At 37.4% G+C, this 24177-nt stretch overlaps 2 protein-coding genes across 3 annotated transcripts in view; both read left to right on the forward strand.

The window, feature by feature from the left end:
• The first annotated feature begins 341 nt into the window (after window positions 1-341).
• dtl (denticleless E3 ubiquitin protein ligase homolog (Drosophila)) lies at window positions 342-8507 on the forward strand. The gene is made up of 15 exons (XM_008397525.2): window positions 342-596; window positions 1336-1473; window positions 1572-1664; window positions 1745-1806; window positions 1893-2013; window positions 2198-2263; window positions 2405-2520; window positions 3027-3100; window positions 3198-3304; window positions 3385-3489; window positions 4378-4490; window positions 4597-4686; window positions 4778-4901; window positions 6232-6857; window positions 7898-8507. Exons 1-15 carry the CDS (start codon window positions 539-541, stop codon window positions 7958-7960), a joined length of 1956 nt encoding a protein of 651 aa, XP_008395747.1. The 5' UTR covers window positions 342-538; the 3' UTR covers window positions 7961-8507.
• Window positions 8508-9376: 869 nt separating this feature from the next.
• ppp2r5a (protein phosphatase 2, regulatory subunit B', alpha isoform) overlaps window positions 9377-24177 on the forward strand; it is a 37843-nt gene continuing 23042 nt past the window's right edge. For both annotated transcript variants that reach the window (XM_008397523.2, XM_008397524.2), the window contains exon 1: window positions 9377-10412. In XM_008397523.2, coding sequence (XP_008395745.1) covers window positions 10265-10412 — 148 coding nt within the window. In that variant the 5' untranslated portion in view covers window positions 9377-10264. The remainder of the gene's footprint in view (window positions 10413-24177) is intronic.

The raw sequence follows: 24177 nt of genomic DNA on the forward strand, positions 1-24177 counted from the left end.
ACATGTGAAGTTGGGTTCAGACAATCCAACAGAGGTATTATCATTTAGTTCAGATATGGTAAAAAAAAACTTCACTCTCTGTGCAAACGTGCAAAAATGTGTACACCTAAAGACATGTATGTATCGATATCTTTATATCCTCATATTTCACAATTATGGCATACTTTGTGTTGGTTGGGTTCAGACAATCCAATACTTCCGACAGTATTGGAAATGCAATGGAAAATTAAATAATAGTGATGTCCTTAAATTAATACTGCAGAGAGAATAAATATTATTGTGTAAATATTATGTGTGTCCCTTTATGTTGAAGGGGGAGCAGTTGTTGGAAGCACTAACCGGAAGCGGAATCACTGTCTGACGCACCAATAGCAGCGCACAACGCAGCGTTTCGCGCGGAATTCGGTTCTTCCAATCGACCGTTCTGTTCGCGGGAAAACAAATCATACCAGGTAGCTACAAGCAGGGGGAAAGAAACCAGCAACTAACGATCGGACAAAGTTATTGGCGTGTGCAACAGATTGCCTGCCGCTGGAGCATGGGGATGTTTTTCCGCTCTATTGTTGACCGAGGAGTGGGCAGACGGAGGCAGAACGGTGAGACACAATATGTTTTCTGAGGGGAGGTATATCAATATGCTATGCTATGCTAAGCTAAGCATGGGTTTTAGCCATACTGTATTTCCATAGTTTCGTTCTCTATGTACAATTCTGTGCTAAAGTTTTACTGCAAACTAGAAATGTTTTCCTGCCTTAATACTTCTTACACGTTTGTTCGTCGTACATCCATAAATTACATGTAGGGAAAAGGCATAAGTATGTACTAAAAATGCTTTAAAAAAACATAACATACTGCATTCTCGCACATTTTTTATATGACAGGCCTCAACGTGGAATGAAAATGTAATTGTTAGCCTTTGAAATAGTAACTTTTATGTCTTGTCACAGATTCTCAGTTGCACTTTGTAACTTTCATAAGATTTGATGTATGCCAGTCCACTGTAGCTCATGGTGTACGTTTATGGTGTTCCCAGTGATAAATAATATTTTGCATGTAAGCTAAAAACTTAACTTGTGCTCTCATTTGACCACACTTTTTTTTTTCTTATTCACATTTTTGGTTTGTTTTCTACCTGTGAAGGGGTCTCAGTTCACAATTCTCCTCTACTTTGGTCAATCACGTTCAAAAGCAAAAAAAAAAAAAAAACTGTAATAAGGTTTGCAATTATAATGTGACAAAATGTGGAAAACGTCAAAGGGTATAAAAGGTTTATGTTTCCTGTGACAAAATAACAACTTCCTCTTCCTTCTTTTGATCTTGCATGAATTCCTGCAGCCTTCCCCGCAGATCCATGTTCCAGGATCCCATTGGGCTCGCTGCTGGAAGGCTACCAGTGCATCCGGCATGACGAGCACATCTCCTACGGCAACACGGGAGACGTAGTGCCGCCATTTGGGCTGGCTTTCTCCTCTGGTAATCTTCTTTGAGCGCAATATGCACTGGAAATTGAACAGGCAAAGACTCAGGAAGAGTGGCCATCCATGTAACCTGTGATTCTTGTTCATTTGTAGCCGGAAACATGCACAACATCCTCGCAGCAGCTAACGAAGAAGGCGTTGTTAGGATCTACAACACAGAAAATCGTGAAAACCCTCTTCTTAAAGGTACTTTTAAGAGCTGTGCTGGCCGTACTTTGGACCTCTTCAATTAATCTCGTTAGTTGACTTGGTGTGAACTTTTACAGAATGGCTGGCTCACGAGAACGCTGTCTTTGACATTGCGTGGGTGCCGGGGGAACCTCAGCTGGTATGTGGAAGTTCCTCCCTAATTTCTTAACAAGATTTGCACAAGTTATTTGCTGAATATACTTTGATCACTTCTGGCATCTTTAGGTGACGGCTGCAGGGGACCAGATGGCCAGACTGTGGGACGTGAAGTCTGGGGAAGTGCTGGGAGGCTTTAAAGGCCACGTTTGCAGCCTCAAGTCGGTTGCATTCGCACCAGGAGAGAAAGGTATGCTGGATTTTTATTGAATTTCTCATTAACATTTCAATTTCCTCTTTGATTTCTAACTACAAGATTTTTTTTCTCCTTCTGTGCAAGTAGTTAAATGTGTTAATAACAAGGAAAACAGTCGAGATGCGGACGGGCTCTCGTCATCATTCATGTTACTGATTTTTTTTATTTTTTCAAACAGCTGTTTTCTGCACTGGGGGCAGAGATGGAAATATTATGGTCTGGGACATCAGGTGCAGCCAAAAAGGTGAGTTATCAGTAACTTTGTAGGGTTCTTTTTTTTTATCAGGTTTATTGCGATTTTGCTGCTTCACTGGTTTCTTAAGCAAAGGCAAAAAGAAAAGTCTTACTAACACTCCATTTTCACATCTGATGTTCTGCCCTACAGATGGTTTTTACAAGCAGGTGAAACAGATCAGTGGCGCTCATAACAAATCTGAGACAAATCCCTCGTCTAAAGTGAAGAAAAGAAGGAGCAGCATGCGTGGCATAGCTCCGAGCGTGGTGAGTTCATGTGCTTCTCTAAGAGACTGAAAAATTGGTTATTTTTGATCAGAGTTATCATTGTGGACCAAAAACATCCAAGTTGGAAGCACAAAAATTGGGTGGTTTCTTTTATTATTAAAAATACAAAAGTAAATTTATTGCATTTTTTTGTTTGTTTGTTTTATTTGAAATGAACTAAATATGGAATATTTGTATCAAACTAACAAAGTGCTCTGATTGGTGAAGAGATGGGATTTTTAAATCATGTGGATACATCAGAAAAAGAGAGGTCTTGTACAAATACCTCTTGCAAGAGAGACTCATACAGTTTTCTAAATTTCCTAAGTAGTGAATAATTAAGGAAAATATTCGGTGTTGTGTCCACAACTTTCCGTTTCTAGACGATTTTAATTTGTTGGTAAAAAGTGTCCATCTTAACTACTTGTGCTAATGGGTCAAATTTGTATCATTCTTGAACTGTGGTCTTGACTAAGCGGCTTATGTTATCATTTTTTGTTGTGCAGGATACCCAGCAAAGTGTTACAGTGGTGTTGTTTCGGGATCAGCACACACTCATCTCCGCGGGCGCTGTTGACGGGTAAAAAAAAAAAAAAAAAAAAAGCACTTCTCATAATCTGTGTAAATTATGCAAAAGCATCCTGCAGATCCTGGATGGTCACTTTTTTATTTTATAGTGTTATAAAGATGTGGGATTTGAGGAAGAACTACACAGCTTACCATCACGACCCTGTGCCTATGCAGACCTATCTGTATGCTGGATCTTCCACTCGGATGAGACTGGGTCAGTCCTGTGACGTATGCACACCTGAAAGGTGCCACACGTCACTAAATGATCTGAATTATTTGTTTGATACGTTTCAGGCTATTCTGGACTTGTTCTGGACTCTACCAGGTCCAACATCATGTGTAACTGCACAGATGACAACGTTTACATGTTCAGTGTCTGTGGGATAAAGACGAATCCAGGTAAATCGAGATGTTTTCCAGATACACCCAATGCATCACTAGATGGGGCTAGAGCTCCGCTGCTGACCTCTGAGGGGGAATAAATAGCCTCATGTGAAAGATGAAGGTCTTTAGTTGTAATTACAGTGACTGATGAAAATAGTCACACCCCTCGTGGTTTCCCAGAAACATATGTGTGTTATGCAGGGCAACAAAGAGAGGCAAATAACTGAACTGGAAAGAAATGGGATACATCATTTTCTAATGGTTTTATTAAGGATCTGAAAAGTGTGGCATGCATTTGGATTCATCTTTGTGTTTATGACCCTTCAACTGCAGGATCACTGAGTTGCGTAGGGTTAACTTTCAGTCCATTCTCGAGTTTTTTGTCGCCTTCTACTTGTTTTCTTCCAGAATTTGCTTGCATTTAGCTCCATCTATGTCTTCATCAGCTTTGACCAGCATCTTACTCACTTACTGGAGAGAATCAGCCCCACAGCGTGATACTGTCACCACCATTTTTTTTTTTTCAAAGTAGACATGAAGTCCCATGTGACCTTCACACATGTTTGCAGAGGAGAACATTACCTTTAGATATTTTAACATATTATATTGAATCAGATGAAGCTAAAACTCCAGGAGTTCTGGGTAGAACATAATCACAGAAAGATTTTTTTTATATTAAAGGCAAAATGCATGAATTTTTTAAAATAGTTTTGTCTTAATTACTGCTCTGAGAATGTTGATCTTTGATTAGATGACTTTTCTTTTTAGTCTGTATATTCTAGTTAACAATTAATTGATTACTAAATTCCTTGACTATTATTTAAATAATTGATTGTTTCTTTAATTTACTACATTAAAGAGCTGTGTGGTGATCTTTTAAATTACATCTGTCTCCCCTCACAGTGGCCGTTTTCAGTGGACACCAGAACTCCTCGTTCTATATCAAGTCCACGATCAGCCCTGATGACCAGTTCTTGGCCAGTGGATCTAGTGACAATCACACCTATATTTGGAAGGTACTGTCTCTAGTTACATGTTACCTAGATAAAGTTGTATTTTATTATCCATCCTAATGTCTCCTAGCTATAATATATATATTTTTTACTTCTTTTAATACTCCAGATCTCCGATCCTCAACACCCTCCCATGATGCTCCAGGGACACAGCGAGGAAGTGACCTCTGTCGTGTGGTGTCCGACAGATTTCACTAAAGTAAGTCAGCGAATTTGAGCCGTCTTCCTTTTAGTGTTTTTCACCCGCTTTTTTCCGATCCTATTTTTACACCCCGCTGCTCTGTCGGCAGATTGCTTCCTGCTCCGACGACCACACCATACGGATCTGGAGGCTTCGTCGGGAAACGGATGGAGCACAATCACCAGTGGGTGAAGCCAACCTCGTAGGCTGGGCACGTCCCAAATCTCCCACAAGTTAGTACTCTTCACTAGTTCTTTTTGATTTTGTTGTTGTTAATCAGTCTAACTTTCATTAACTCATACAGAGAAAAACGAGCTGAGCAGCTCGTGCATCTACTTTTGGAAAAGATTTTTACACTCATTAAACTGCTAATGTTTATGTGTTTTATTGGGATTTTATGTAATAAAACAACACAAATTGGAGTATATTTATGAAGTGGATGGTTTCCATGCGTCTTGACAAATCAAGTATCCATGTGTGTTGACTCTGAATAAAGTGCAGTGTAAGAAATTGGCCTTTATGAGATCTTCTACTCCAGTTTCATAGTTAAACATGGTGGAGGCAGAATCACAAAGTGGAACTTAAGCCTTCAACCCAAAAACACAAATTCATACCAAATATTTTTGGTCCACTTTCAAGTGCAAATATCTTGAAATCAGACAAAACAAATTTACAAGTAACGTTTCAGCAAGATAGAGGAGCTTCTATTAAGTCAATAAGTCCTTAATATCGATTTTAGAAAAAAACAAATCCACTGGAATGAAATGATGAACAGGATTTAATCATGATAGATCCACTCCTTAGATAATCGTCAACTAATTTAGTAATCGATTATTCGTAAGCTCTAAAACAGATCGTTTGCTGAAAGAATCACGTACACAGAGCAGTAATTAAGCCAAAACGATCCAACAATATATTCTTCGTTACAATCAAGTGTACACTGTTTTTGTATTTTAGGCAACACAATGTTTATTTTCTTCTTTGCAAAAGGAATTGAATTATTTATTTGCATCTTTTATTGTCTCTCTAATATTGTATTTTGAAAATGCTTAAGTGGTTACATGAAAAATTGGAAGGATGTGTCATTTTTAAAATCTGATTAATCATCAAAATAATTGACAGAATAATCAAGTACTAAAATAATCATTAGTTGTAGCCCCATAAGTGAAATAATCTGCCAGTGGAACTAGTACTTTTTAATCAATATTGAGGCAATATTGACTTAAAAGAACCTCTTAGATATATTATTTGTGGTGTTTTTTTGTTTTTTTTTAAGTTTATTTGATAGGGACAGACACACATCAACATAGACAAAGTGAATAAAACAGCAGTCCCATGTTTGCATCATGGTGCAAAAGCAACAGCTAATTCGCAGCACTTGTCCCTAGTTGGGCTTTAAAAATCAAAAAAAGTGTACTAAGATGTTTGCATTAGAAACTAGATGAAGTACTTGGTAAGGTTTTGTGTTTTTGCAGTTTTTATAATACATAAACTCTCCATCATAATTAACTGTTGCTGATCCTACTAACTGATGTAAACTGATTTTTTTTTTCCCTTGTTCAGTGCCTTTAGCCAGAGCTGCAGTGTCCCCTGTGAATACCCAGAAGATGCCAAGTCTCGGCGGCCTCTCCTCGCCGCAGCTCGCTGTCTGTGCCCCTAACAGAGCCGCCCTGCCGCTACCGTCCAGCACCACATCGCCGAAAAGCTCTGTCCCACTTCCCGCTCAGCAGAGAACATCTTCTATCCAGTGGTGGTTGTCCCCAACCCATGGATCTCAGAGTCGTTTCACCGCCACTACTCCACCACACCAAGTGCTGAGGCCGTGTCCTCTGAGCCCAGCGAGCGGCCCCTCTCTCACAGAGCGACGGGCCAAACGCAGATTGGAAACGGGTGAAAGTTCACCTTGCAGCTGCACGGACACGGCACAGTGCGAGTGTGTTTCAGAACTCTACGCTGCATCTAAAAGGAGCGGCATCCTGTCAGATGTTCGTTGCCTCGCTCAGGAGAGCGCAGTACAGAGAGACTGTCACGCAGAGGACAGCGAACCTGTTACCTCCAGGCAGGCTGGGAAGGAGAACTGGTCTCCCAGAGCAGGAAACTGGTTGTCCGAAATGGGTCAAAAGATGAAAAAAAGTCAAGTTGGTCCTAGTGCACGTAAGAAACAAGAGGAGAAGACGCCAACCTCAACAGTAAGTACAGAGATCCCAGGTCTGGACGTAAACTCACACTCTTGCTCTGCCTTCAGCTTTTTTTCTTTTTTCTTAGCTTCCTGTCATGGTTTGTTGAAGTTTGGTGGCTTTGTTGAAGTAAACCATGAGAGGAAGTCTTGTTCAGCTGTAAAAGTGAGAGATGCACCGATAGATTGCAACAATGTAGCTGTTCTTCCTTTAGGATTTCCCTCAACAATTTAATGCATTGTTCCGTTAATAAGGTACAAATACATCTCAAAAGAGGTATTTGCACCTTATTATACCTCAATTTTTGTAACTAATTTTGGAAAGTGATACTTGTATATTATATGAATTCATTACACTTAAAGTGAAATATTTGAAGCCTTTTTTCTTGTAATATTGATGACTATGGCTTACAGATGTCACAGAAAATGAGAATATTGGAAACTCATGGTGTTGCACCCTAATCGCATTGATGCAATGATTCATGCAAAAGTACCCCCAATCAAATATTAAGTGCATAAAAATGCATATACCTACCAGAAGTCTAGCATTTCTTTTTAAAATATCCTGATTTTATTTATGTATGATTCACATTTTTTGAGATGTTTAATTTTGGGTCTTCATTTTCTTGTAGGCCGGAGTCCTCAAAATTACAAGAAACAAAAGTGTGAAATGAGTGAAAGTTCCATTTACGCTTTTTGAGATGCATGTATAATTCCTTTATTGAGATTACAAACTGCTATATTCTGTAATTTTAAGTCTTTTTTGTGTGCTACAGTCCTTGAAAAACAGTATTAGTTGGGAAAAAAACGCATTGGTGCAGCTCTACAAAAATCTGCCCTGTTATTTACACAACTTTTAAGAATGATTTAATTTATAATTTGCTTTTTGTCTTTAAGTTTTTTCATCTTTACAATATAAGATAAAAGATGTTTTAAAATAAAAGATGTTTTAAAACATCTTTTATGTTTCAAAACATAAAAGATAAAACATATATTTTATGTTTTATGTGTTCACTATACGTTCCACTTATCCTGTTTTATTTTGTTTTCCAGATTCTTCACTCACCAAAAATCAAGAAAATCTCCACATATTTTGAAAAAAGGCCTCAGGAATGATCTGTTGGAGCCACAAATGTGCCACAATTTTTTATTTTGTTTTTTATTTTTTATCTGGTTGCACAGATGTCAGCCAAACATAACTGTTTTTTTTTTTTTAGAACTGATTACTTGTTTCTGGCAGTAATTTTGCAAATTGCTGTTACCCCTTACACAGAAATCTGCTGCCTGAAAACATCCCATCATCTCAAGAGTTGCACAAGCTGCTACTTAAAGTGCTCATTTGATTTGCTTAAAAACTTTTTCAACTGATTTCTTATTCGTTTTACTAAAGATTTTTACCAGATGTGTTGTTTCTTTTTTTATGTGAAAAGTTGAATTTTGATTGACATACATGTTCTGTATCACATGGACCTCATGACCTGAAATCAGTTCAATCAGCTCTTTTCAATCTTTGAGGTTATTCATACATGTATGTCTTATTCAGCATGTTTTTGTTCCATTTATGAACAGATGTTTATATGTACAAACTAATCCAAAAATGTTTTTTTTGGCTTGTTGCACATTTCCAGTATTCAGGTTTGATTAAATTTAAAACAGTTTTCAATCTGTGTGGTATGTTGCTTGTTCCAGTTAGAGGTTGACATTATGAGTTTGGGTGTCATTTGTTTTAATAATGCATTTGAGTTTTTCACTTTTAGATGACATGATGGTACAACTTCAATGGCTTTTCTCCCTGGAATTTGTTGGTTTCCTACCATTCATCGGATTTTTAGGCATAATTCATGGTAAAAATACTTTGTTAGGATGTTAAAGAACAACCTGGAATCACTGAGGCTCAAACTGGATTATGATGGAACAATAGAGAGATCATCAAAGAGAAGCCAGTTTTACATGATCCTTAAAATGCATACCATTTGAACTCGCAGGTGCAAATACAGACAAAAAATGCCTTATGAAAAATAGTATGTGATTCATGTGATTGTAAAAGTGAAAAATTTGATATTGTGCGTGCTGAAGATTTAATTTTATCAGCATTGTAAGAAAAAAGAAATATACATATTAATTCAATGGCTGTCTTTAAAAGAAGCATTTTTACAAACGAGAGCAGTTTTGTGTTCAGAGAACACAAAATAGGGGGTCCTGAGGGGTTTGAAAGGATAAGAACTTTTAGTTCTCTTCATAACTAGTCTTAAAATACTCCATTCTTGTGTGAAGGTTGCACGTTGTACATTTGCACGTTGTACATATTTTTGGGCTGGGCAGAATACTTTCTGTTGTGTAATTTTACCCGATTACTACAGCTGCCTGTCAGATCACATTCAACTGAACGTCAGCCCTTTTTTTGTTTTTACATTTCACATGTAATTGACCCGCTTTCAGTGCGATGTGATTGGTTTAAAAAGTTTCAAGTTTTTAAAATACGCGCCCGTAATTGGCTGGAAGTAACGTCAATCGATGACGTTTCACCCGTCAGCGCTTCTCGAGTAGAACGCAGAGACGAAGAGCGACGGAACGCCTGAGAGCGTTTATGGCTGCCTTCTACGCTCGGCATCCAGTAATTTCTTCTCGGTCTTTTTAGATAGAGGCCGTGGAAACGAGACTGTGGCATTATATATTGCGTGGAAATAGCCTCCGACAAAGTCACTCTTGCGCAGTCACAGCTAACCTCCAGCTGCTAAGGAAGCGCATTTCAACTTCGTCGCCCGTGGATAGTTGTTTTCAAGAGATACTCAACGGAACTACAGCTACAACCGGTGCTTGAAGAAGTCGCGGAGTTGCCGTTGAACGGAGAACTAAGTGAATTCGAAGGGACGAGGATTTTTCATAACTTTTTCCTCGCCAACATTGGAGCGTATTGTTGTAGCGCCGCATTACCATCAGTTAAATTTGGCAAGCTAGCTGGATGCGTTAGCTGCGAGCATAGCTGTGCTGCTCGACTGCAGTCAGGATTGTAATCCAGGCAACTTTTAATGATAATGCCTTACCTACGTTATGCAACAGGTAGACCGTTTGCAGGCACGACAGATGAGCATAAACGGTTAGATATTTAGACGTCAATCTGTCTTTTTTAAGTGGTTAACTTTGGGGCGCGCGGCGTTTTCGTCTTAGTTTGGATTTTTTTTTGGGTGTAAAGCACTGTTCCGCATCTCACAGTTGAAGCTCTTCAAAGATGCACTTTAAGGACTCCGTCTAACCGACATGTAGGCATGACCATGTTGGATCACACGGAATAATACGAGCCCCCAGCTCGGACAGTTGGCTCCAGAATTTGACGCTGATGTGAGAAAGAGGGAAGCGGAGAACCTCAATCATCTGATTTACAGTAGCTCGCCTGCAACCTTCGTGAGTTTGTGCATCAAAATGTCCGCCGTCTCTGCATCCGAGAAAGTGGACGGGTTTACGAGGAAGTCTGTGAGGAAGGCGCAGAAGCAGAGAAAATCCCAAAGCTCCTCTCAGTTTCGCACTCAGAACACTCCGATCGAGCTGTCCCCACTGCCGCAGCTCAAAGGTACGGTAAGAGGATAATGGAGGGTGTCTGTTGCTTTAAATACTATGTCCTGGCCATTGTTCTGTGTTCACTGTTGGATCTGCAGCAGACAAACACAACCTTTAAAGGAAAGCTGGTGGGTAAATATAAGTTGCTCGAGGAGGCCTTTTTCTAGGCATAAATCGACGCGTCCCCTTTTATTTGTCATGTCTTCTGCAGATGGTAAATCTTGACCACTGGATATTTGAGAATAATTCTGAACTTTTTCCAAAAGTGCACCACATTCATGGTTTCTCTTAACACCAGGAACTCGCATGAGATATTGTGCCTTTCAAAAGTATTTATTTCCTACATATTTCATATTATGAACCCAAAGTACAATGTATTTTATTAGGAAACTTGGAGAGAAGTTAAAAACGGTACACTAACTGTTGTACATCTCTTGGAGATGTCAAGTGATGTGTAGTCTAAAAATGTAAAGATTATAGGACATCTAACAACCCACCGAGACCTGGTCGTCCAGGTAAATTGACAAGTTTGGCAAAGATTGTTTCATACAAAGAAGCTGGCAAGAGGAAATTGTAACTCGAGACGAAAAGCATTGTTGTAAAAGTAAGCTATGAGAAGTCTAGCTTTGCATGTAGGATAGACCACAGACCTTTTTAAGAAGGTAGTGTGGTCAGACATTTTGGTGTACACCTAAAAAGACTGTATGTGAAGAAACACTAGCCCTCCACATGACCCCAAACACATGTAGGTAAAAATTGCTCTAAAGTCTTGTTGTAAATGGAGCAAAAGAGAGATCAAAATGCACACCATTTTTATTTAGAAAATTTCATAAAAATAAAAAACCATGTCATTTTCAACCACATTACAATTTTGCACAAATTTATATTGGCTTATCACATTTTCAAACCCATGTCCATTCTATCCTTTCCTGCATGGACTTGCAGACAAATTATGACAAGCTCTGTTAGTGCCTTGAGTGAGGAGCTTTTATTGTCAGTGTTTAATCTCAATGGTGGTCAAAACAGTTTATAGTAATGACAAGTAATGACCTATTGATGCTGCTTTTCAGGTTTATATTTTAACACTTTAAAAAAACTGAATAGTTTGGGGGGGTTGGGTCATAACTGCAGAAAAAGTGACTTTGCATACCTTCATCCTTTCCCATATCAGGCTGATAAACGTAGGTGCTTAATCATACTTAATGATTCACATAACTGAAAGGACAAGGGTAAATGAGTCACCTTTTACATACCATTCACCTTCTTTTTCCACCTGATCGTTTCTCCTTTAGAGATTTTTCTCTGTTAAACCCAAGAGCAGCTGTTAAAGAGAGCCTCAGGATAGTTTTGTGGAATGTGGCTTTGTAGATTTGTTGTAGTTTAATATACAGCTATGTGCCGTTGGTAAAAATAAGCATGACTACTCACTCTCTGGATGGGCAGTCAGGTAATACACATATTTTAGTATTGAAACAAACTCCACAAGTTTGAGTCATCATTTTAAAGGTATATTAGACAAGTTGGTTCCTTGTCATAGACCAGTGCCGTTTTCGGTTTTAGTTCTTTTCTTTCAAAGGACTTTGGTAACTTGACAAATCAAAGCATGTTTGCCAACCCCAACAGATGCCTGATGAGGAATCTGCCAGTTAGCCTCTTTTAGCCTGGAGCCAAAACCAATCCTGCTGAGCCTGATAATAATTTCAGTTCCAATGAACAGTGTGTGTATAATTTTCCTCAACGATTCTTCTGAAAAGCTCCCCTCAGCTCCCATTGTCTGTCAAGGAAGTGATATAGCATATTAAAGATGATCTTGCATCAGGCGGGATTATGGTTCTGTAAATTCCTCTTGGTTTCTGCTGAGGCAAGCTGCAGCAGTTTGATGGATGGGGTGATGCTATGAGGAAGAGCAAGTCAACTAAAAACGACTTGCCTGTTCACGTAGTTGAAACAGATTTGATGCAACTTTTGAAAAGCTAAAAACAAAACATGTCACAAAAGAGCTGATGTCGCCATTGGCTCATGAAAAAATGAACTAGTATGCTAAAAATGTTTGCGCTATGGAGCAGGTTATAAAAGTGATGACAGATATTTAGCAGGAATTTCACACCATGTGTTTTTCCAACTCATTAAATAACAGACATGACTGGAAAAATCATGCATCCATACATGCCATGGTTATAAAACTAGCAAATTATCTAGTTTTCTATTTTCTATTTTTCCATTTGAAAACTCAAAGGTTATTTGTGTTTGATTTTAATTCTGCTGATTGTAGATGAATGGAGCCTGAATATAACATTGTATTAATTACCTATATATATATATATATCAAAAATGCATTATATTACCGGGATTCATAAAAAATCCCGGTAATATAAAATATATAAATCCCGGTAATACAGATTAATGTACAAAATTTTTTTTATTTATTTTTCCCCTTTTGTCAACACCCATGAAATATCACAATTAAATCAAACAGTAATTGTCTGTTAGCAGATCAGTTTTAAATTATTTCAAGTTTTTACTGTACTTTATTTTGAGAGGATATCTGACCACATTTTTGGCTTATTGGTGTGCCAGTTTAAAATTTTTATTGTAATATTTTATCCTACAATTAAAATATATTCTCACATTCTAGAAATCATGGGCTGGTATAGAAATATTCAGTTCTCTTAATCCTTCATTTGAAGAGCAACCTTTCTAAATCACAAAACTGAACTTATTCCCCATTTACTTTTAAATAGCTTAATCTCATTCAGATTGGATAGACACCTTCTGTGAGTTCCAGTCTTGAGGTTTTCCCCAAGATTATTGGATTAGTCTGGACCTTTATTTGACCTCTTGAAAACATTGTTATGCTTTGATATAAACAATTCTATTGCAATTCTAAGCTGCTGGAACATTAACTGCCATATTCCCATCAAATTTGGCCACCCTTTCTTGTAGTTGCTGGTAGAAACCCCCCCAAAAAAACACCACAATTTACTGTGGTGTTGAGAACAGCATTAGTCTTCCACCCCACCTAAGATGTGCACGTATATCAAAATGTTGGATATCGGTTTCGTATGACCAGATGAGAGATTTTGATTTAAAAAAAGAGAAATGAAAACCAGGTACCATCTTTCTGTTCAAAACTTTATGCATTACTTTCTGTTGGTTTATTACATGACACCCAACAAATGCATTGAAGTTTATAGTTGTAATGAAGAAAAACATGGAAATGTTAAAGTTATTGAATATATCTTGAGATTTTATGCAGTGATGCATACTGCTGTAAAAGCTACTGCAGCAAACGGTAATCACTCTGGATACATGTGGTCAGTTTTGATGAGAGATACATAAAGGTCTGTTAACTCGTGTTTTAACTTTACACATACAGCCAATCTGTCTGTTAATGCGTAAACACAGAATATAGTAGGGAAAGCCAATTTTTTTTTTTTGGGGGGGGGAATTGTTTATGAATAGAGGTACAAACATTTACTACATTACCCAAAATGTAGCTGAACTATTTTAACCAAAGTGGGAATTATGCAGAATAATAGGCATTTACTTCTCTTTTCCACTGTGGAAAGTAACTAAAGTATTTCAATCTTCTAATGGGCTCAGATGCCATCCATCTATCTGTCCATTATCTTCTGCTTAATCTGGGATCAGGTCGTGAAGGCAGCAGCTTGAGCAAAGGTGCCCAGATTTTCCTCTCCACTTAGACCAGCTCCTCTGGGGGAATCCCAAGGCGTTCATTGACCAGCTGAGAAACATAGTTCTCAATCACGTAGACCCTCCACTGTTTCCCCATGTCTTCCTCTGAGACTCTTCCCAGTGTGTTGTGCATTGAAAAGCTCACCAGGGAGGCATCAAGAATGATGTTGATAACCAGAACTGCTTAAAGATTGGTGTCGGTTATCAAGACAGTAGACCAGTTTACTGCATAGTTTTCTAGTTTTTGTGCATTAGTAATTGCCAAAGGTGACTGTATTTACCAATACAGTCTTAAAAAGACTGGAAACAAATAGCATTCTAATCTTATTGGATAAAAAAAAGAAACTACTTGTTACATAAATGTCAAATATGATAAACTGCATCCATATGTCTGTCAATCCATCAGTCATTCCAGGTCTCTCTAACAGTACATCCTTCCATCCATCCATCTATCCATCAGCTTTCAATCAGGCAAATGTGTCCTTCCATCTGTCCATCCTACTTGTCTTTCACCACTTCATGCCGCCATCTGTTTGTCTGTCATACTATCTGTCCATTCATCACTAAGCGTTTCATTAGTCCAGCCGTACATGATCAATTTAACCAACCATTCCTACCTCAATCTACCAGTCTATTAGTCTCTTTGTCTGTCCATCCATAAATTCATCTGTGTCCATTCATATCTCCCTCTAACCCCCCTATCTATCCATTAATCCAATCATCCATCCAATCATTCATTCATACACTAATCTACCAATGGCTTTGTCCATCAGTCCATTCAGCCATCAATCATCTGTCAATATGGCCATTTGTCCAGCAATCTGTCCATCAGTCATTCCTTAAAGTGAGGTCCCATTGCTTTAAGTGTGGGATGTAGCGTCTCTACAATTTGTTAAGCCTTTTCTGCACAGAAGAGCAGTTCTTAACAAAAGTTTCAGTAATACAGTACAAGCTCTATGAGCTTGAAGTCAAATAAGACTGTCTTAAACATGCAATACAAGCAGTTTTCCTTTGCATTACCCAATTGTCAATTTAATTTTACAACTACTTCAGATGACACGAAAGGCTTAATATGATTGATTTTGTGGTTTCCAGAGTAACGAGACCAAGATGAGACATTTCTTGAGTCATCGTTTTTAGGTGATGAAAGATAGTAGCTCTCAAAGATGCTCATCCCATCCTGCAGTAGAGAGGCTGAAAGGCATATAGCTCCTGTTGTGAGATAGACCGTGAAAAGATGAGTCATTTAGGGACCAACATTGTTGCCATAGCAGCCTCAAGCCTTGAGAGCAAGCCAGGGACATGTTTGACTTTCCAAATACAGACCGCGTCATTTAAGGTTGATTTATCTGTCACTGGAGTAAAATTTTGAGCTGAGCCACAGTTCTAACACCAGCAAAGCTGAAGCGTATGTTTAAAGGATACTGTTGTTTTCCCTCTGTAAAGATTTTAGATTTTTCTGAATTCCTGCTTTATGGATATGCTGCTGCTTTATTTGCCTTTCTTTGCTTTTTAAAAGCATTTCCTTAGCTGCTTATTTTCAGACCATGAAGAGCCAATAAAATCTGTTTTGATGGCACTACAGAAATTATGTTGTTAGGGAAAATGAGACGGATTGTGGAGGGAACAGAGTTCAGTGGTTCTTCCAGCTTCTGCTTAACTAACCTTAACTTGCTTACAGTTGTCAGAGCTAATCGCTTAATCACCATCCTTGCTATAACCAGATTAGCTGCCCTTGTGTTATTGGGTCCACCTCTAGACACTGATCCTAATATTTGACCGCAGTCTCTTCCGTTGTCAAAACTGGAAGGCACCTTCATTAACAGTAATGAAAGTCAGGGGGTTATGTTCTTAGTCCTGCACTAGACCAAGAAATCTATTGCAACAGTTAATAATAAAACCATCTTTTCTCATTGGACCATTTAAAGCCTCAATTTGGCTTTCCTACCACTAATCTTTGATTTTCCCTGCAGAGAAAATCTGCCTGTCCTCTACTTCAGATATTACTGTATGTGATGAGCAACAAAAAGCAATTATTGTAGCATCTGTTGAGAAAATTGACACAATGTAAACATTCTAAATTCAAAATGTCAGTGTAATTGGGAGATTTCTAAGTCTCCCTTTTTTGCCAATTTGAAACATTTTAATCCATTTTTAAATTGATGCAAGTCATTTTGACATAACGTAAAAAATAACGAATTAAGTTTTTAGTTTCAGCCTGATCACTCAAAAGGAGTAAATTTTAGAAATTGCTAATCGGCATCCGTTACTGGGAAAAAACATGTCCTCTCTATTGGTACATTGATTCCTGTGTGTCCCTAACATGCTGTTCCCAGCATGTGAGCGGATACCAATCAAACCCTTTCTAGGAAGCAATGGAACAGATCTTTGTTAGCTAAGGGTGCGTCATATTTATGCTTCTGGCAGATTCTGTTGTTTAATAAATACTTCCTCAATTTATCATATAAATTTGTGGAGTCTGATGGCAAAAAGAGTTGTTTGGTTTTCTTATAGCAATGAATAGAGGTCTGTTCTTCATATATGAAAGAATTGTAAGGTAGTAAATTCTGGTACAAAGTGAAGATGAAGTGTAGATGGTATGGAGAGTTTTTTTCTTACAGATACAGTTCAAGTAAATTTTGCAATCATCTCACCAATAAATTAAATACCCTTTACTACTTCAATATATTATGTTATTAGTGTTTTAATAATTTCATACTTGGTGCATATTTAAGTGTATCAAATGAACAATGTTTAAAAGATATGGTAAAACAATATTTGCATTAATGTTTTTATTTTATTATTATTATTAGTTACTTTCACAGACAAAAAACAATTTAGCCCCAAGTTAGGCACCAAGAATGGTTGGTCTGATTTGAATATAATTTGGTCCACATGCAGAGACCAGCTTTGTGTATGTAAATAACTCGAACTACAATAAACCTACATATAGAACAGGTGCCAGAGGGCATAAGTGGCAGTATTGTCAGGAAATCGCCAGAGCATCGGTCACCAGACACTGAAGGTTTAGACCACATCTCTAGCAGTTGACAGAGTTTAATTGTGGTTGAGTTTAAATGAAGCATGGTGGTTGTGATGTGCCGTTTTCTAGCATGTGGGGAGCGCTCTTCAGAAAGGCTGCTGATTAGCATGATTTGTGTGGGTGTTATCACGTATACACCGGTTCTAACCTTGGCTCACTGTGATCTCAGTGTTTTTGTACAACTTTCATGAAGATTGTCATGTTGATGGGTATCCATATGTGGGTTGCCTTTTGCTGTATAGATTGTGGTTTTGCCATCTACTGTTAATCTGGTACAAATAGTTTTGTCCTCATCGACTAAATCGTTGAATATTATCAGTGATTAATCATTCCTCTTAAGTATTCTTGTATTGCACACAATATTTATTAAATATAGATGAAATATTATTGGAGTTGCAGAACTACATAGGCTTACAGTAGACTTTGAGAGAACTATAGGAATTTATTTTAAGTCATCAGTTGTTAAAGTGAAAAATATCCCCAAGGAAGTTATGAATTGTCACATGGTTGATGCAAAACATCCTACAACAGATGTTTACTTTTAAAACCCAAAAAGGTTTGGTAAAAGTGGAATAATGCCTCTCTTAATTTTGTATGTCCTCTTTATCATTTATTTCGTTGTCGACTTAAAACCTTTTCCTCCTGAACAGGTGCCATCTATTCACCTTCTTGCTGTCCTGTGTAGGCTCAAATGTAACAACAGCTGCTGTGCTGGCAAATTAAAGTGTATGTGGATCTGTTGTAGGAGTTTTAGAGACTGACGTGAAGGCAGACAGTGATGTTTTCAAATCTATTGTTGAAGTAAGACAGAGGAATGTTGTAGGCATCTTTTTTTGTTTTTTTCCATTCCAAACATCTCTTGATCAGATTGTGACCTCACTTTTCACCACAGGACAAGCTTCAGAGTCATTTAGAGAGATGAAGAGGTAATAAAACAGGATTTGTACTGTCTGTCCAGCCGGCAAGATTGCTGCATACTGCTCAGACAGGTTTGTTTCTATTAGAGTCATTCACTAAGATTTTTTTTTATTTTTTATTTTCTGTTTTGGATTTAAATTTAATGAGAAGACTGTTGCACAAACAACCTAATAAACTGACTCTTTGTTTCTCTGATTTGAAATTGTCAAGAATAACGCATTCTTAATTTTAATTTTCTATAATGAAAGCCAAGTTATTGTGAAGCTAAATCTGGTTGTTTGCACAGAACAGATTTAGAAGCAGATCTTGAATAGTGGCTTTTTTTTTCTAAAGTTTTGTAAACAAACCAATTAGCCACAGCTGATGGCTATTAGCATTCTGTTGGCAGCTGATTTTCTCACAATAGCATTCAGTTCCTTGTCCTCATCATCTGCCATAAAGAGATTACACACTGCATGCCAAACAGTTGGGCACTTGAATAGGGCTACCACAACTAGCCATCAAAATGTCAAACAATGATTAATTGATCAGTTATGATTAAGGTAGATTTTTCATCACAAATTTCATTTCCACTACACAATTCTGTTCTTCATATAGCCTTAGTATTCTTAGTCTAACATATTTTGCGCATTTCTGTTACTTAGCTGATTTTGGTGTTTTCTAATAAGTTATACTTGGATTTTTGTTGCTGAACTGAAATGTATTTTGCTAACTTTTAATATGAAGTCTTGGCACCTACGCCATGGCCTCTGTTGCCATTATATTTCAAATTTTTCATTTGTGCCCAGCAGCTGTGATAAATTATATCTGATTTATAGATGGGTCCATCTGCAAACTTTTCAATCTAAAGAGACATTTCCTGTCCTCCGTTAAGCTAAATTAGTAGCTCAGAGTCGCAAATATTCAGCGTCTTCTGGGGGGGAATGCATTTTACAAATTTTTAGTAAAAATCTGCTACAGGAAATTTGTCAATTTAGAAAAAGCTCTGTACACTCTGTTACCAGTACGTTAAAGCCATTCCTAATCTGGAGTCATTTTATTGTTGACTGTACTGACTACAAATGTTTTTAGGTCATGCGTGAATGCATGCATTCTTGTGCACACCCACGCGGTCACACTCATTCACTCAGACACACCCTTTCTATCCAGTGTAATAAGAAAAGCCAACTATGTGTGAGTAAAGTTAAATGACGGGTTAGAAGAATGTCAGGAGCAGTCATGCTGTGCTTATTTTTTATTGCCATCTAAATGTCTCATAAAATTGGACTCACCTTAAAATTTTTAAAATTGTAAAGGTGGAAATGACAAACTTAAACATTACTGTATCTAAAATGTCAGATCTCTGTAGGAGATGGTTGCATTTTAAAACAAGCAATTTGTCGGCAGCTTTATAAGAACACAGGTGATTTAGTTTGATTTAGCTCTCCGTTAATATTGCCTTTTGACATTTTCACTATGTACTTTTCTCTCGTACTGCTCCAGTTACGCTTGATGCTGCCTTTTCATTACAATGTTTTGCCAGCATATTTTCAATGCGCAGGCTAAACAAATGTGGAGTCGCTAAATCAAACAAGTGGCTGCAGAATCCTATCTAACCAGTCCAACAGCTGCAGGATGACCTCCCCCCCCCACCGTTTGTCACAGAACATACATTGTAAAAGACTTAACAATAGCATATTTTAATTGTTCTGAGCTTTCGGTGTTCTGAATGAGAGGCAGGGATGCAATCAAAACGGGCAAAATAATTGCTGTCCTTATTAAAGAGAACCGGTAGAGCTGCAAACTCCCAAATTCTTATGGTCAGCTCACCAACACCTTACTTAAGGATGTTGTAGGGTGCCGTGTGTAAAATATAAGAATTGCAAATTAACTTTTTTCACTTCACCAATTTTCTATGCAAGATGGTCACACTGGATTTATAGTAATATAATTTACGTTTTTCCAACTTAAGTCTATTTTCTCAATTGTTTTATGTCATGGCACAAAAAATGTAAAGGATCACTCCTTTTGAGTGTTTCCCAAATTCTTAGGCTTTATCGCAAGCAGGAAGATACAAACGTAAAACACTTTTCAGATTACATGGTGCATATTGAGTGTTTAGGATTTACATGAATGCAAAAGCGGATAAAGGTCATAAACTTGACTTTACCAGTAAAACTACTATAATCGAATATTAAATATATATTTTAGTTGTACAAAAAGCATCCGTTGAAAACAAAAGTATTTTTAACCTGAATACTTACTTTTTCCACAGTTTGTCTTGTAATTTGCTTTTAAAATCTCCATGAATAAACAGTATAATTGGGCTCGAGTCTTTTGCCCTTTGCTATAGTTTAAGTTAGAAGAGCTCTATTTGTTGGAGGCACAACAAATGTCGTTGGAACAATGAGGTGGGAGATGCCAAAATGGAAAGTGATTGAGTAGCCATAGCCACTGTGATCTTTTGTTGTTTTTCTGTTACAAACATGCATGAAGGAAAGGGAAAAACAATTATGATGAGACTAAAAGCAAACAGTGTTTCATTTTAGGTTCTGCCACACTGCTTCCTGTTATCCTCTCAGACTTAATCTTTTAATCAACAGTTTCCTTCTACTCATTCATTTTCTGGAAGATTAAATTGCCCCCCCTCTAGCCTCCCCCCGCCCCCTAGTTTCCTTTTTTATGGTGCTGTGGCTCATTTCACATCAAGCTCCACCTTAGTGGAGGTTTCTTGTCTATTACAATTAGAAAATGAGATATGTACAATTCAATAAGGCATGTTACTGGAAGGAAAGACATCTTCTCCTGAAGGTTATTGCACTTTCTAAACCCGTCATTTAAGAGCAGCCAGCTTTGTGTTTTCTTCTGTACAATTTTTTCCACAACTACTGCCATTCCATCACATGAAGTTTGATTTTTGTCCAAACTTGTAGAATTAAGCTGATTCTCATTAACTTGAGCTTTAATTGTAACGTCTTTTCTCTATTCTCTGTGCAGTGCTGTGGTTATACGACTGAGCTCACATTTCCTGTTTAGTCACTGAATCTTTCTTTGTTGCAAAGTGTATTTTTCTCAGTAAGTCATCTTGAGGTTTTTTTTATTTCCAGGATATAAAATATTTTTCCACTGCTGTAGCTGCTACTTCATCGTGAGATATTTCAGGTTTGCAGATTATTATTACTTCTAAATAAGCAGTCACATATTTAGAAGTAATAATAATCTGCAGTTTAGCTACACATGTAGTGTAGCTACACTACACTACATGTGTAGTGTAGCTGCCAAAATGTGACTTCCTGAACAGTAATAGTATTTAACTTAACTAAAAAAAAAATCTGTTTTAATAAGACAAATCAATGTGATGTTAAATTGTCCTCATCAAACTCGACATTTGAGTAGTGTAAAATGGACCCCAGGAAAAAATCAGCAAGTTGATCTTTCAGCAGATTTAACTTCTTTTCAAGCATGTGAAAATGTAATAAACAATAAAATATGATCCAGGATCTGCTGAGTCTGTCTACCTGAAACTTGATTTGTTTGTAACATACTGAGCTGCTCTATTTGAGGTCATTACAGAAGAATGTGGAAAAATACAGCAAATAAGGGTAAAAAGTGACCCGAGCAAGTGCCAGAAGAGGGATGAATGTAAAATTTTAGATATTGTAGTCAACATTAATTAAAACCACCCTTTTACTGTCTTGCTTTTTTAGTGGTATTGTTTAATTTTTTTTTCTTACTATTTTTAAGCAACCTCAGAATTGAGAATATACAGCTCTGGAAAAAAATAGACTACCGTATTTTCCGCACTATAAGGCGCACCGGAGTTCTACGGAGGAAAATGAAGTCGGCGGCTGCTTAACGTAGTTGCTAGACCTGTTGTGGCTCAGTATTGGTCCATATATAAGGCGCACTGTCGGCTTTTGAGGAAATTGAAGGTTTTTAGATGCGCCTTGTAGTGTGGAAAATACGGTACTTAAAATGATCAGTTTCGCTGATGTTACTTTTTTATAGGTAAATGTTTGAGTAAAATGAACATTGTTTTTTTTTTTTTTTATTCTATGAACTATTGACATATCTGAAATTCCAAGCAAAAATTTAGTATTTGCAGAAAATGAGAAATGGTCAAAATAATGAAAAAAATGCAGTGCAGTCCTCAAATAATGCAAAGAAAACAAGTTCATATTCATTTAGAAACAACAATACTAACGTAATAACGCTACCATTATTTAAAAGCAATGGTAGTGTACTTTTGTTATTATTTAAATTGTTGGATTTCTTTACCCAAAGACGAAGCATCATGTAAATGTGAATTTCAATAAAATGGCATTAGATTGCATTGCATGGATGTAATTATTTTGTGTGTCTGCAGTTTGGGGGCGTCCTATTGTAGTTACATGTTTAAATTGTAGGGTAAAAAACTAAAATCTGTAAAGCCAAGCTTTTTGCTCTGAGGTCATTTGTAATTTCTTCCCAGTAGATGCATTTGTCCTCTGAAGGCGCATTAGTCATCAAGAGACCAAAGATCAGTTTTTAATGAGCAACAAATCTAAGGTTAACTAGCAATTACATAGAGATTAGACTTGGCTTTGTTTATCCTTTTTTTTTTTTTTACCCTGAGCTACTTCCTCTTTTATGTCCTAATGTAGTTATGACACAGCATATTCCAGCATCTAGATGAGACCGATCGGTGTTCCCTGAAGCTCTGCATAACGGTTTCTATGAGAAGATTTATTTATCCTCCACTCCGAAGCTTGTATCCACACCAGTTTCTGGCACTGTTCTTGAGTTGATTAATTTGTCTGTTCTCTAAAATGCTTTCATGTTCTTTGTTCTTGTTTTAAGCTTCTCGAGTCTGGTGGAAATATTTTCCTTTTTGCTTAAGCACCCTGAGGAATTTGTGTACTAATGCATCTCTATGTGAAAGACAAAAATAGCTTCACTTTGGGGAAGGCATCTACATGTCAGAGAGTATCTAAAAGGCCCGCCTCTTTTCTTCCCCTCTAGGGCATAAAGACAATTCCCTGAAAAGAAGCACAAAATTTGTCTCTTAATATACTTGAGGGAGGGATGGAGGTTAGAAGAAACATTTTAGAATATTTTTATGGCCATAATGGATGATAAAAATATTTTTAATTAGATGCAAAATTTGCACAAAAAAAGTAAAAACATGATTTTTGGATTGTTCTGAAGTTGTTTCTGTTTATTCATCCAATAACCTGCAGAGACCAGTGTCTCTGTGTAATTTAAAAACAAAACAGAATATTTTACAAAAGCTGTGAAGAGACTATTTGATCTTTTTATTCTATTATTTCAATATATGCTAATTATCTGATTTTATTTATTTTTTTGTTGTGCTTCATCTGTGCCTACCTGTTCTGCTGCCAAACAACAGTCGGTGAAACCCACAACAGTTCATTTCTTTGAATGGTTGAACTGTTCCTTTGGTGCTCCCTCACTGTTGTGATCCTCTAACTCTTGTAAACAGCTGATAAAACCTCAAGTTTTAACTCTTTCCCAAAGAGCTGGCACATGTCTGCTGCAGAAATATGAGCCATCATTGTGTCATGATAGCATGGCTGTGGGGGCGTCATGGCCCTTTCATCCTTCCTGTTCCAGTGTGGTATTCAGTCTGCCCTTTCACTCTGGGATCCATTGAGATGTGATACTTTGGAAAATTGGCATTAAAGCAGAGCACTGCACGCTAACAAGTCAGTTTGGTACAGTTACACTCACACATTGAGGTTACTCCCAGCAACAGCCACTGTCTGACCTCGAGGGTTCGGTTGCGTAAGCACTTTGTCAGCTGTCAACACCGCTGGAACATTCTTGTTATGTGTGAAATTATTCTGGGTTTGTTGGCCATGTCTGACTAAGATCTTCCTGTTCTTCGTTTTATTGGACGATGCCTCTTCAGTTGCATAATATTGCTCAATAAAAAGCTCGGTGCTGTGACTTTGGAACTTGGCATTTAACCGTAGTTATGACATCTGAAGGAGTTGATTTGTGCATGGACAAAGCAAAGTTTAGATATTTTTGTAACTGTTTTTCCACGTCTGGATGAGAGAAATAAACATTTTGTTGGGAAACATTTTTGTTTTTCTCCCATTTTAAAAAGGGCAGAAGTCTAAAAATGTAGTTGTTTTCA

The sequence above is a fragment of the Poecilia reticulata genome, linkage group LG21 (assembly GCF_000633615.1).
Source record: "Poecilia reticulata strain Guanapo linkage group LG21, Guppy_female_1.0+MT, whole genome shotgun sequence".
Lineage (NCBI taxonomy): Eukaryota > Metazoa > Chordata > Actinopteri > Cyprinodontiformes > Poeciliidae > Poecilia > Poecilia reticulata.

Coding starts and splice junctions, on each gene's coding strand:
- dtl (XM_008397525.2), top strand. CDS start 539: ATGGGGATGTTTTTCCGCTCTATTGTTGACCGAGGAGTGGGCAGACGG. Junction 1,474..1,571: donor TGGGCTGGCTTTCTCCTCTG/GTAATCTTCTTT, acceptor GTTCATTTGTAG/CCGGAAACATGCACAACATC. Junction 1,665..1,744: donor TGAAAACCCTCTTCTTAAAG/GTACTTTTAAGA, acceptor GAACTTTTACAG/AATGGCTGGCTCACGAGAAC.